General features: G+C 40.6%; 1 protein-coding gene across 3 annotated transcripts; it reads right to left on the bottom strand.

Moving 5' to 3' along the window:
* Positions 1-261: 261 nt before the first annotated feature.
* On the bottom strand, positions 262-13,358 carry pitx1 (paired-like homeodomain 1). 3 transcript variants are annotated; one of them, XM_041052325.1, is made up of 5 exons: positions 13,238-13,358; positions 12,041-12,095; positions 6,469-6,618; positions 5,038-5,240; positions 262-1,686 (listed from the first exon to the last, which is right to left on the bottom strand). In XM_041052325.1, the coding sequence occupies exons 2-5, from the start codon at positions 12,084-12,086 to the stop codon at positions 1,138-1,140; spliced, it is 948 nt and encodes a 315-aa protein (XP_040908259.1). In that variant the 5' UTR covers positions 12,087-12,095; positions 13,238-13,358; the 3' UTR covers positions 262-1,137. The 3 variants fall into 3 exon arrangements, with proteins under 3 accessions (XP_040908259.1, XP_040908261.1, XP_040908260.1); XM_041052327.1 differs by lacking the exon at positions 6,469-6,618; XM_041052326.1 differs by lacking the exons at positions 12,041-12,095; positions 13,238-13,358 and adding an exon at positions 6,729-6,772.
* Between the last annotated feature and the right edge of the window lie 1,685 nt (positions 13,359-15,043).

Below are 15,043 nucleotides of genomic sequence, written 5' to 3'. Positions count from 1 at the left end.
AACGTATTTCCCTCCACAGAGAAAGTTTAATTTGGTGTGTATTAAGAAAAAAAAATGCAGGAATAAGATATATGTATATATTTTAAAAAGCCCAGATAATTACTGGCTTTTCCCATTAATCCGTAAAAATCTTCATATTTCTGAGATAATCTTTTTAAAACCGAGTGGATCAATAGGTTGCAGATATTTTGCCAAGCTATTTATTCAGCTCCTCTCTGGGTAAAGCTGAACCACTGCGGCCCCGTCTCCTAAAACAAAGACTCCTCTAAAACATACTTGAAATAAACCTCTCTTTTCCTGGAGTTTATTCAAACAAACATGTTACCATAAACACATGAGGACTTGGAATCACCTTTTTGTATACAGTTTAGGCTAATGAACTTACTTCTGCAAAGACTTACATTATCGTACAAAACACGTTGCACTCAAGTTAAACATGCGGGCTTTTCTATTTCAGCAAACAAAATGAAAAAAAAAACAAAACATTTTAAAATAAAGTCACTGAACGGGAGGCGTCATGGAGTCAAGCGGGCCGGTGGCACCCTGCATAGACGGTAAATAGAAAGCACACAGAAGCAGTATAAAATATGTACAAGATAGGCTAGACCCCCCCCCCCCCCCCCCCCCCCCTCCCCCCTCATTGAGTCTGGACTCACGTCAGGCTCGACTTTTTTTTTTTTTTTTCTTGAAAATCTTTGGTGGAGAACCCCCCCAAGAGAGTCTTCAAAAGCAAGCAAGCGCAAAAAAAAAAAAGAAAGAAAAAAATCCCATCGTCCGTTTCATATGTTAGGCCTGTATATATTTACATTAATATATGTACAATGCAGCAATGTAACACGTCTTCATCATTAAAAAAAAACAAACAAAAAAAAAAACAAAAAAAACAAACAAACAAACAAAAACAAAACCTGGACATTTTAATTGCTGTGCAAGTTCATTGGTAAACACATATAACCCGCATAATCCATACTTTGTTTTTATGAAAAAAAAATGATTGCAACTAATCCAGTTTAGTTGTCTTTGATTTTTTTTTTCTTCCCCATCCGCAGGTAGCCTCTAAGCTCTGACACCGTGTCCGTTCATCACATATATATTTATTTATATTTGTAAAAATTTTTAGGCCCCGCTTTTGGCCCGTCAGCTGTTGTACTGACAGGCGTTCAGGCTCGACCCGGGGCTTTGCAGGCCGCTGTATCCAAAAGTTGGATGCTGTTTGGATTTGAGTCTGAGGGTGGCCAGGCTGGAGTTGCAAGTGTCCCGGTAAACGCTGTACGGAGAGCCGGGTGGCCCATACGGACACGCGGACGATGACATAGCCGAGTTGATGCCAGACGTGCCGATACCGTTTAGGTTGCTGATGTTGTTTAGACCCGGGGTGGGCATACCCGGCACGGCGGAGTGGCCCATCCCGGAGGCCATGGTCATGGAGGAGATGGAGTTAGGCGCCGAGAACATGGACTGTGAGGTGAGGGGGCTCATGGAGTTGAAGAAGGTGAAGTTCTTGGTGGACAGCGGCGCCGGGGTGAGACCCTTGTTGGTCCAGTTGTTGTAGGTGTAGGCCGGGTACATGTCGTCATAAGGCTGCATGAGGCCGCTGAACTGCGGCAGGTAGCTGTTTTTGCACAGGTCCATCTGCTGGTTCCGCTCCCGCTTCCTCCACTTGGCCCGGCGGTTTTTGAACCACACCTGGAAGAGACACACAGGGTTAGACCTGCGGACATTAAACCCGGCAAACCCCTCTGTGGGGCCCACAAAGCTGCTGCTGCCTTCGGTGTAGGTTAGTCTTTAGGACACAGCACGGAAATAAAAAAAAATACATTGTTATTTAAAACTATTACTATAATTAATTTACATTGAGCATTTTAAAATATCTTTGAAATAACATATTTTAGAGTAACATTCAAAGGACCTACGGTAAAACTGAAAATGTGAAGCTGCAGGTCCAAAGTGATTGACAGATCATTTAATACAGCTTCCTTTGAATAATGTTCTCAGATGTCTAAAGATTTGTTTACAACACATTATTAACATAGGGGGGAAAACACTCAGAATTTATCTCCATAAATGTACCCGTTATTTATTTATGGTCACAAAAAAATCAGTTTGGGCAAAGTAAAATTCATGCTCAGTTTTTGATCACCGAAATCTAGACCGGTTGTAATTCTTCTCTTTAAATTCATCAAATAATCCCTTGTATTAAAACATCCTTTTAATTTGCACAAAATCGTTGTGTTTGAAAACAAAAGTCTTCAATGTGACTGCAGCTGTGGAGGGTCAAACAGTGACAGGCTGTCAGCTCCAACCTGCTGCTTTTTGTTTGGCTTTGTTTATAATTCGCTTCTTTTTTTTTTTTTAAAGCCACATTTGTTTAGATTTATATTTAGTTATTTGTGCAGGAAGTTTCCTTGAGCTCTGATGAGTGCGGAAGTGTAGAAATATAATTAAATTGCCAACTTTTAAACTCCACAATCATCGCAAATAAAACAGTTTTAATTAAATGTTTGGGATGAGAATTTTTAAATATTTCTTATTCCGAATATTGTATTGAAATGACCTTGTACACTTCGACAAAATGTAAATAAGTCATTATGAAATTTGTCAAAACGTAGGTCACAATAAATAAAAAAAAAACAACAGTTGTCTAACACCCCAACACAAATGTATTTTTACGTAAGCTAGAGCCAAGGATATGGTTAATCATTTTTAAACTTATTTATTTATTTTGCTTTACTTTCAGCAATTACTTATTTCTTCGTTGCATTCGAGTAAAATGAATGCCTACTTTTGTGTGCATATATTAGTATGTAGGTCAGACTGCCCACAATAAAACCAATAAGTTTACACAATGAGTTAAACAGGCACAGTGGATGACTGTAAATGAATCAGAAACTTGCCTCTGGATATCCTCACCCCTTATCGAAACCTGACAAAATATCCGTTAGTTGGCACTCTGCAAGTCATTTTTAATTCATAGTAGAAACAGTTTACAAGTGGTATCATCAGACGGGCCCGCGGAGGCTATTTATAGTCCTGCAGAGAACAGGGTGCTGCGGACAAATTGTCCACAAAGACATGAGCGATGTGACAGAGCTGCGGAGGAAACACGCAGGCTGCGTTTTACATCACCGCCGCGGCTCGTGTGAGGCTTCAACGTACTAAACCGAAAAAAAACCCCACACGCACACATTAACCTTGGTTTTTAATGTCATTTTAACGAGCAAAAAACCTCATTGGAGCCAATTAAACGATGGTAACTTTCAACAAATCTGAGTCCGCAAATATAATTCAGTCTGTGTATTATCTGTCAAGCTTGATTAAACACCGATGACCTTAAAAGATCAAGTCCAAACACTTTAAAATGTCAAAACATTTTATAAAATCCTCAGATATGAATATGAAATATTCAGTCGTGTCACTCCTCGCTCTTTACAACGTTGTCTTTTACTTCGCCAAAATAAAGGGCTGCTCTGTTTAAAATTCACCCCTTCTTGGCTCAGGGAAAGAAAATCCAGCTCTCTAAACTTGTTCTGAGACTTTTTTTCTTTTTCTTTTTCAAACTTTTTTTCTCTGCACTTTAAATAGCTGTATGCATTTTTATGCAATCTGAGACGGTGCATTTTGCAAGGCCCGGCCGCCAGGCGCCAGTTGCTGTAAATGAAAACCGAATGCAATTGTTTTGTGTTTAACGCACGTTTCCAGCATCTACATTTTTTTTTCTTCAGGGCAGCCAGCATCACTACCTGTGTGAATAAAAACACAGCACAGTGTTGTCTGCATTTTCTTTAGGCACTTAGTGCGTCAGCTATTTCTACTTTTAACGGTTCTTATTATAGGAACTCGTGTATAGCTTATGATTAAAATAAGCTAAATAAGAGATTGTTCAAATATTTTCATTTCCAAGTTGTAAACGTACCGTCCTGCTGCTGAAACACCCTCCCTGAACAAATATAATCACACGCTGTTCCTGATCACTGCACAGCCACAGGTTGATTTGGCGACAGGAGCAGTCTCCCTCCACGGGGAGAAATAAGGGTCTGGTCTCGACTGATGATGATGTCATCAAAAGACAAATCCTCTATTGGCTCCATTAGCCGCGCGCATACACCCTTAAAAAGCGTCTGACATTACCAGCAGACCCGAATAGTTAAAGACAGCCCGCATTTCTGCTGAATTTTCAACATGAAATATGAACGTGTGTTTGGGGAAAAAAAAAACCCCAAACCGTGCAGTTTTATTCCTGCTGGTGTGAGAATTGCTGCGCGGTGTTGAAAATTAAGCACATGCTTTAATAACGGAAGACTGACTTTTTTTTGGATGCATTGCAGCTGACAGTCAGGGATGACTGCAACTTAATATCTGTTAACACTACAGTTTCTTTTAAATATCCCACTTTTTTTGTCAACGGGTTTTCTCTGAATTATATCATAGATTTAGTTTCTAACTGACTGAGCAGTTTAAAGTGACCGCAGTAATTTACTCTGTTAAAAGGCTGGATTTTCACTCTTTCATTAAGTAAAAGCAAAGGCCGTTCGATGAGAGGCGAGACAGTGTGTAAGGCATAGACCTCAATGTCACATGTAATATAACAATGGATGTTGTTATGGTACTGTCTTGAGTCCGTGTTGACAGCCTCAGTGGAGATTTTTCTAAACTGTCATATTAAATTAGCTCGTTTTAGGCAAATCGATGGTCAAGCTTTTAAATATTATAGCTAGAACAAGGAGTTATCATTTGGACTCAGCGCGCTTATGATACGCAATGTGGCCCTGGTATTAAGCCGTTATATGAGGTTTTTTTCTTGTATTTTCTTTTAAAATGTTGAAGTTACTTTTTAATTTGCTAATTTTATTGTGATTATTTATTTTGTGGTATTTGGCTTTGTGGCGATTTGGTATTTGTTTTATTTAAGTAATTTAGAATTTCCTCACCCACAAAAACCAATCAATAATGCTCTGATTCATTTGTAAAATCCCCTTTTTTACGCACGCATTACGCACACTTTACGCATGGACGGCGGTCTGCCTTCTGGCCTCTTACCCGGACTCTGGCCTCGGTCAAGTTTGTCCACACGGCAATCTCTTCCCTGGTGCTCATGTCCGGGTAGCGGTTCCTCTGGAAAGTGGCTTCCAGCTCCTGCAGCTGCTGGCTGGTGAAGTGAGTCCGCTGCCGCCGCTGTTTCTTCTTCTTGGGGTCGTCCGCGTTCCCGTCATCGCTCCTGTGTTCAGCACTCCTCTCCTTTTCTGTGGAGCATAAATCGTGGTGAAATTACTTCATGTTACAGCTATAAGGCTCTTTGAATAGCATGTAAATATGTTGGCATTTGCACCTTAAAGGTTAAATGATTCAGACTGGAATTAAGTGCACCAAAATGCAAAGATAAGCTTAAAGTCAATGACTAAAAAGGACTGTCAGCAAGAAATAAGCAAAGCCGAAGCTATAAATAAATTGTTTACAACGTTCTTCATAAAAAATAAGCCCGAGAAGAGAAGTGACAGCTTAAAGCCAAACATTTACAAACATGTCTGGAAGTTTTGTATCGATTCTTTCAAACACACTCAGATCTGCCTTCGGTCAATATAACTTTCTTTAGGACGAGGTCTGCCCACCCTTATCTCCCAAGTGCTATCTTGTATTCGTGTCCTAACAAGATTGCCTCATTAAACTGAAGGGTCAACACGTGCAAAGGTTAATCACAAAAAAAGGAATACTCCCTTGAATGTCTGCCAAAAATAAAAAAGCAATTTAAACTTAAAACTTAAATCATTTTTAATTTAAGCCCCATAAATAATTTCCACCAAGGGAATTATGATTAAATGATATTCACGAATTTCTTCTCCATTTCTTCCTCAAATGGACTGAGACGGGGAAGAAAGAACCTTCGTTTTTCTAAAAACGTGGCAAAGTAAAAGAACAAAAAGCTTCTCCAAGAATTGTTAATACAGACCTTCTGGCTTTCAGTTTAGATTGGTGGATGGGCCCAATATTTATAGTTTGTTTTAATGCATTTACTGACAGCAGGCCAGGCTGTTCTGCACATTTTTCTCTGACAGACCGCGGGATCCTGCCAAATATTTGGTTCAGCCAGCGCAATAAACAAAAAATGGGCTGTAACTGCATCAAAACTGGACGATTTTCACGATTTTTTGTTGTATTTATGCGCATTAACCTAGAGAGCAGAAAAAGACCAAACTGGGATTGACTGCAACTAGTTAGTGAGAGATTTTATCCTTGTGTGTGATGCACCGCACACACCGCAACACACGGAAATAAATCGTCGTAGCAGTGAGAATAAGCAAACACTGGGACAAACAAGTTGACTAAAATAGTGTCTCCTTTTTCCGTAGCGTTATAGGCGTTAATGCGTTAAATGGCGGGCATGCCTCTGTGACTGCTTAAGGAGACGTAAAATAAACTGTTATTGCACCCAGAAGAAGGAATCGAGTTGCTAAAAGCACTCTGACTGTGTACCTGCCAACTCTGTGTCTGAAGACTCGCTGCTTGAGTTCTCTAACGTTTCTCGACTGCTGTTTGAAGTTCTCGGTAAATGAAACGCGGGGGCCACGTCGCGGGGCGGCGGTGCTCTCACTGCCTCTGCGATTCTGTCCAAATTCATCCCACCTTGAAGAGAAGGATGCGTACAAAGAGGAAACGGGGGTGAATCCTGGGGTGCACAAAGCTTTCCTCAACAGCTACGCTACAAAAAAATCCACCCGCTGCCAGACACACACCACGACATGAGAGGATGAACCATGCAGGGAGAATTTCCAGAGTTTTGTTCTTCCACCAAAAAAAAAAAAAAAAAAGGAAAAAAAAATCACAGAGCCCCCCTTTCCCTCCTCTGCAGCAGTGACGGCGCAGTGTGCTCTCCTTCTATCCGCTGCAGCGAAAAGCTTCTGCCCGCTGTGATCGAGAGGAAGCTCCGGCTCTCCAACCCACACAGGAGACCCACCCATCTGCTGGTTTAACCTCCCTAAAATGAGCAGTCCCACCCACTTTCCCGCTGCAAGAAAATATCCACCCAAACAAGACATTTACTCTGACGTCAAGCTCCAGCAAATAAAAAATTGCCAATAATTAATTAAGAACTTTGCATTTTGTCGGAATCTGCAAATATGTTTTTAGTCGTGTTTAAATGCAGCTAAAAACAAAAATAAAAAGTGACCCATCTGAGCAAAACAGACTTTTCCTATCAAGTGATTCTACCATACTGAAGTTAGTTCATCTAATAGACTTTAAGGCTCAGTATTAGACTGCATTTCTGTTCAACGTGGACATTTTTTACAGCGGCAAAGTTGCCTTTTTTTCTGGTGTCGAGAGCGCGCAGTGCAACGCTTTGCTCCCTGAGAGTAAAATGGGCCTTTTATTCATGCAGGCATGTTTGAATGTGTTCAGCGCAATGCAGCTGGGTGCGCTTATACACACACACACACGCACCCACACACTGCCACGCAATGTATATCTCGGTTATGTACTGAGCTGAATAAACATTTACCATCTAGCACGGCGCTGTCGCGTTTCCTCGGTATGAAAAGTGCATGATATGAAGACTATTGTGTGTATGAATGACACGCACTGTAAACTGACAAGTGTCGCTTTATCAGACCCTTGGTACAGTTTGACAACTAAACAATCAGGACTAATGAAAGCCAGACACATCAGTGCTCGCTCTCTCTCTCTCTCATTACTTAACAGGCCGTGTTTTGTACCTGGGCTTTGTTTTCTGTTCTATCGCCAACACCAAGCTGTTTTCTACCTAATAAGTCAGTGAATAATAACCTGTTGACAGCAGAAGATGTGTCAGCGCTACACATTGCCCAAACAGTCACTGGTTTATATTCAAACTTAAAAAAAAGAAAAGAAAACTTGTTCTAAACTATGTCCTGTCATCTCACTCTGACTGAGCAGCTAGATCCCAACCTTTTTGCACAAATCACATAATGATTGATGCTGCGCATATTCCACTAATATGATCTGATTATCTGTAATCAGATCATGTTACTGGAATATGGTTGCTGAGGTTGACACATTTGCCTCGAGTCCCTTTTGTTGGCGCTGACGCATAAATGGTAGCCAGTGGTGGCTTGTTGAAAGCGTTCGGACATCACCAAATAGGCGGTTTATGTTTGTTAAACCACCACGGAGGCTGAAACTATTCAGGCAATTTGGAACCTAAATCCAATTAGGTCGCGTGGGGTGATATAGATAAAGCTGGGAAAGAGCTACGGTTGAATTTGAAAATCAGAATTTCAAATCATATGTTATAACGTCACAGTGTTATCTGCTCTGATTATAGTCTGTCATCTCGATCACGCATTCACAGTTTTTGCATTGCCTCACAGAGCAGTTGAAATGAACAGTAACCCTTTGAACACACATATGCAAACATATGTGTTCAGAGCTAGAGATTTTCCCAGATGTTGACTTGCTGTTCTCAGTGTGTGCTGCACTGCAGTAGAACATGCAGTAAAACCTGCAGTAAAGCAACAGCTGCAAGAGAAATGAGACCTTTTCAACAAATGTCTTTGTCTGAAAACGGCAAACTTCTTAATTAATAAACTTCTTCTTAATTAGTTTGAAGTCAGGAAAGCGCCAGATGAGGCCTCCTTGTAACAGCCTACTCCAAGATTTGAAGCAGACCTGGTGCATTTTGGGAAGTCAGATGGGACCAATACGGACAGCAAAGTTTTCTTTAGCTTCTTTTTTTTATGCAATGAGAGCATTTTTGCTGTGGTCGGGGATATCAGCGTACTGGGCCTATATTCGCACTGACCTTTGGTGTGTGCTAAGATCTGTTAAGTGTGATTGCGGTTTGAATCATGTACCGGAGCAGACCTACAGAGTTTTAAAATCGTGTTTCTTAAAAGAAAAGCAAACATTTGCCAGTTAAATTAGAAAGTGATACCGTCTGCGATACGTTAAAAAGGCCTAATATATTGGCGCAGCCGATTTGTGGGTCGCTGACTCAATGTTGAAACTAATGTTTTTTCCTGAATTAAATGAGACAAGTCAAACTGTCCAAACCAAACAGCAAAATGAATCTCTTAAGAAAAAGCTGCTCCCGAGTGGCTAAATTGCCAATCATCTCAGTACAGATACTTTATTGTGCGTCTGCGCTCTTGCGCCTAGATGGTCAACGAAATGCCTGCAAAACATAAATATCATCAATTTATACATTTATTTCTCACAGTTGATTGCAGGCTACTAGTTTTTAGTCTCTCTTGCAGTCTGACCTGCTGACTTGTTGCTGCTCAGCCTGTAGCCTATATGCGTCAGGTAAATGCGCACCGGCGCGGGCCTTCGCCGTCTGAGACTCGGACTGTCACCGGCGCCAGTCTCGAGCATTTTCGGCCATTGTATGACTGTGACTTCTGACATGAGATCCCCGTCCGACCGGAAAACTCCCCTGAAGGCCCTTTCAAAAGACAATTGTGCAAGCTCTCAACAATCACTTGCCTTTTCCCATCTATATTTGTTCGGCCTCTCTGCACAGAGCATAAAGACAGGGACTCATACAGGGGCCTGTATTACATTTCTACACATTACAGGTGTGTCATATGAATTAGTTTAATGAAAAGATCTGAATGTGTCGAAAACAGATTAATAATAATACAAATTATGATTTCTTAAGCAGATTTCAGCTCCAGTATCATGCGCCATGATCATGGTGGCCTGTTGTGTGCAGGCCTGGAACACGGTCGATCCTCACGTTTATCCTACCGAAATGCCCTTGGGCAGGAAACCTCTATCCCTTACCTGCTTACTCGCTTTCTGAGCTGTAGTCAAGTGCGTAAAATAGTTTTTAGGAGACATTTAGGAGACATTTGAGAGGAAAGAGGACAGCGTGTGACCCAAACACGGAAGTAAGCTGAAAAGCATTAGAGGATGCATTTTGTGACCTCGACCACCTGGTCATCTCGTAGTGTCAGCAGGTGCTATTTACTATGCAGGTTGGGAAGGTTGAATGTAGAGTGCGTGTTTGGTTAGGAGTTAATAGGTGCACTGAATCCATCCGTGAGGTGCCCACGGCAGGGTGGGTCAGTACATGGTGGTTTTTTAAAAAGAGTAGTAGTGCAGCTGTATCCTAAAAAAAAACAAAAAACAACTGAAGTCACCCTGCGACACGTTTAGAAAAGAGACTATCACACATTACTGGCAAAACTGATGTATTTTGGAGAGTCGTGTAGGCCAGGATTATAAAGATGACTGCCCTTCTCCTAACGTTACAGAATATATAAAAATAATAATATCACACTAAACTCACTGACCCTTGACGTCCCTGCAGGAATATTATAGGATTTACAGCACATGGAGATTTCCCATGGAGTTACTGTGATTCTACCTTCCTCTTGTCCTCCAGCAGATATTACAGGCTGATAGATGGAGGGGGTAATCTAAATACCCAGCCTCCTCAGCCTGCATCCCTGCCTGTGTCCCGCTCCTCCTCTGCTGTGGAGGGCACTTGCGTGTGATGGATGAGTTAAAAAGCCTTTCCATCCGGCAGGACAGGTTAAAGGCCAGTGGCAATGCAAACACTCATATTTTTCCTCCCAAGAAGTGAAAATAAACTCGGCGAACGCCGTTAATCACACACCAAACACGCACAAAAACACAGTCTTGGTGCATTTTTTCGCTCTTATCTGTAAAGCGAGCAAGCAAAGCGAAGCTGACCACGGGGCCAAAAACACAAAAGCATATAGAAAATTAAAAGCTGGCGAGCAAACTCAAAAGGAAGGACAGGACAGGAGAGGAGGTGTAACAGGACACGGTGGGTAACTGGAGAAGGACAGAGCTGATTATTGCCTGGGTGATGGTTTCCCTGCTTGGTCCAAGGCCTGTTTGACCTGGAGCCTGACAACCAACAAACAACCTGACAGAGGGGATGCAGGTGTAAATATGTCAACCTCAATGGCCATAACAGCCACAAAACAAATCATCTATTAAAATGGTTGTGTTTTTTAAAATACTGTATATTCACTCATCCCAGCAGCAGTTCACTGTGCTTTTATAGTATTAGTCCTCAAAATGAATTAGTCACCAATATGTCAAAATACACACAAAAATAAGTTTTGATTTCCCCAAAACCAGTAAAACCCGGCACTTTCCTTTTGACACATAGATTCCACCACAACTTTAATAAGAGTAAATTTTGCCTGAGTTTCCTCCACCAGCACAAATACAAACACCTACTCAGCAACCTTCCCCTGCCAGTTTGTCTTTGTAATAATTATGTTTCCAACCTTTGGATTCGTACTGTTCAGCATCTGGCCTTTAAGCCGAAGCTGCTTTATTGCAATAAATTATTATTTCCTGAAGGAAACTCAACTTTAAATGGATTGTACACAACCAGTCTCCGCTTCATCTGCATATCTGGCATTTAAATGTCTAAAACCCCGGATATTCTAAATAGGTTTTCACATCTCCATTTTTACGCCCTTTCTTTGGTCGGTGATGACATACATGCTCACAGGAAACTTTTTTATTTGTGTTAAAAGTCAAATCTTACACCGAACTATTTTTTTCCTCCTGAATGGAGCTTTCTGTTGCTTGCTGTCCATCTGGCGTTATGTTTTTCCACTATTCAAAGGAGAAAAAAAACCCACCAGGAAATCATCATCAGAACCCAGACACAAAAGTAAAGCAGATTACTCTAGTTAAACTCAACTATAGGTTTCATTGTTGGAAAAGTTCTTTCAGTCTGTTTTCGTTTGATTTCCGCTTGCTCCCATTTGCATCTTATTATGTGATATTTCCTCATATCAACATGTCGTCGGTGCCCTGCACATTAATTCACCGCATATCGCACATATTGTGCCTAAAAGCCTAAAAGCAGATGCCTGTCAGCACGCAAGGCCTGTGTCCAGTTAGAAGTTCATACCTTGCTCCAGAACAAGACTACAGCATCCTTTTGTTTTCCACAGATTTCCATTAGAGTTTCTAGTTTTGTAACGTACGGTAAATATTATCTATCTAGAAAAAAAAAACGCCTCAGATTCTCTCAAATGCAACTTAATTATTTAAACAAGCAGAGAATAAGTCATACCTGGGTCCCCACAAGAAATCACATTCTTCGACAGATTCAGTTCCATTCCAGTTGCCTGAAAAGCAGAACAAGAAAAGTTGCATCATGAAAAAAAATCTCACTTTAAATCACACTTAAAAAAAAAAGTTTAATACATTTATTTCCTCCTCTTTAACCAAATCGTTTTACTGTTATAATCAATCATTTTTGGGTGATATACTAAATAAACTGAAGTTAGTTTCAAATGCAGCAAACAGTGACAATGCGACACAACATTGCTTTGCCACAGGAACCTTCACATTCGTGTTGTACTCTTTCGTCCTTATCTGATTTAAAAAAAAAAGTTTACTTTTAGAAAGTGACAAGATAAATAACGACAAAACTACGGTTATAATAAATAATATTAACACCGTAAAACGAAAATTCCAAGGCTGTGAAGCCATAACGAAATACTACAATAAAAATAACCTTTACTCCGAAGGAGCTTTAAGTCAAACAGCCTTTGAGCAAATGACTTCAGTGTTATTTATTCTGTGTTGTGAAACGTTTTCACGCAGATCTTTATGTTTTGGGCCTTCGGTGTCAGCTCCTAACCAAACATCACAGACATTATTACAGAAGTTTACCTTTGCCATGCTATTACACACACACACACACAGACACACTCACTCACACACGCTGAAACAGCTCCTCTTATCTACAGGAATCCCTTTGCTGTTTTTATGTCCTCAGTAAATCTTCACAAAGCTTTCCTCTGTCCCCGCGTGCTTCACTGCGCGCACACGCCTGCGCCTTTTATATGTATATGTACATATGTCTCTGGTTCATTGAAGGCATCAGTGCAGTGAGAATAATACAGCAAACGGTTGGCTTCATCTGGCTGACAATGACGCTCATACACTCTAGATGGCTTCTAACTCATATTTCTATGCAGCTGTTTAATTCCAGAAATCATTGCTGTGCTCAGTCCCCTCACTCTCCGGCCTCTCTGCGGTCACTGCAGCCTCTCTGACCCGGCAACAAGCGCCGCTTAAAGGATTCAGCACTTGCCAACATTTAATTTTCTCCATCATGCTTGACACGGACTCGGGTTTGTTTCATATTTGCAACATCCGAGGGGTGAAACGGCCGAGAGCGCGGTGCCAACCAAGCTTCTGACCGTTTTCCCCAGAGCTAAAATTCAGCGACTTGACTGACAAGGTGTGTGTTTTTACTCACCAGTTGGTTCCCAGCAGAGGCAGATGACAGAAAAAAAGGATCAAGCCTCAGAGTTTCCCCATGCAGGTGTTCAGTAAATCCACTTTGTGCGTCGGCTTGGCGTAAACGCTGCGTCCGCGGTAATCAGCGCTTTGGTTGAGTCTCCGCGGCGCTGTCTTGGTTTTCTTCGCCTGCGGTCCGCAGCACGCCTCGCGGTGACGTCACGCCCCCCCCCCCCCCCCCCCCCCGTCACCTACACCTCCCCCGGTGTCATCCTCTTCTTCCTCCTGCACCCTCAGTCTCCTCTTCATCTCCTCTTCATCCAAGTGCCTCCTCATCCCCATCATTTTCAAAATCACCTTTATCATGGTCATCCTCATCTGACGTCGTCCTCATCTTCATCCTCACCCTTTTCCTCATTGTTCTTATCCCAAAATGTATCCTAACGCTCAGTTTCACGTCTTTCATGTCTCAGCACCCTTATGTGAACAACAAGCAGATAGAGTAAAATAATAATAATAATAATAATAATAGCAATAATAAAAGTAATAATAATAATAATAATAATAATAATAATAGCAACAACAATAGTGACAATAAATAACTTTATTATTATTATTATTATTATTATTATTATTATTATTGTAATATACTACCACTACTAATGATGGCAGTTTATAGTTTTAAAAACCTGTCTTGTGAAAGTTCGCTCATATTTTCCTCTGTCTCTGTGTGTGTGTGCGCTGTGTGACAGCCGCTGTGAAGGAAAACAGTTTCGGTGTGAAAAGTTGGGGATTAAGAGTTTTTATGATGCGCATTAACAGAGCCCATCATTTGTGTGGAATACATTTTTTTTTGTAAACTCACATAGGTTGTCTTGGACTTGAAAAAACCGCCACACAGCTTGAAACATAATGGGTTTTTTTTCTCAGCTGAAGTCGTTTCGCGTAGAATAATAAAACACTTCTAATATTTTACTTTTTGATGTAGTACATTTGAGATATTTATTTATTTTGCTAAGCTCCAAAACAGACCAATTTCAGCTTAGTTCATCACATGGGCTTAACGTGTTACTTTGTTTGTCAAACACGAAAAATTACAATATTTTCCTCATACAAATCGACAGCAGTTCATTTGTATAAATAACCTAATTTTCACATCACTAATAAAACTTGTCTTCTCGATATTAATGGACTTGGTAAACAATGTGCCTTCTGAACATTACAATATAAAGCCCTCGTTAACGGATAATTATTTAAACAATTAATTCTTGATGTCCTAATTTAAGCGCTGTTTTATTCTGTTGAAAACCTTTTATTTGTGCCAATATTTTATTTGTTTTGTGGCTTAAATCCTGGAAAGTAGATGTTTTGAAGTAGCTGTTTTAATCCCCCCTTTTTTAAAAATAAATAAATGAATGAATAAAATCTAGAAAAAAAAAATTCTGTTGAAAGAAAAGAAGATTCTCTTGCTTGGAACATCCAGGCCATTGTGTGTCTGTGCTGCAGCAGCGCAGCGGCGGAGAGATCAGCAAAGAGTGAAAAGACAAAAGACGATGAACACGGTGATAACAAAACACTTTTATAAATTCTTTAACCAAAGCAAATAAACTAATGACTCGGGTCAGGTCTTGAGTATTGCATCACTGATTTATTAATAGACAAAAGGCCTAAAAAGGCAAAGTAACAGAGTAGGTCAAGTTGCCGAGACCGAGATTAAAGTAGATTTAGACTTTAAGCTGTGGAGGGACCGGCTCAGTGATTAAGACTTTTAATAAAACATGAAAGTGTAAATGAAATAAACACAATAAAGATGTTAAAATAATGC

The sequence above is a fragment of the Toxotes jaculatrix genome, chromosome 12 (genome assembly GCF_017976425.1).
Source record: "Toxotes jaculatrix isolate fToxJac2 chromosome 12, fToxJac2.pri, whole genome shotgun sequence".
Classification (NCBI taxonomy): Eukaryota; Metazoa; Chordata; class Actinopteri; family Toxotidae; genus Toxotes; species Toxotes jaculatrix.
This window is presented reverse-complemented; position numbering and strand designations above follow the sequence as displayed.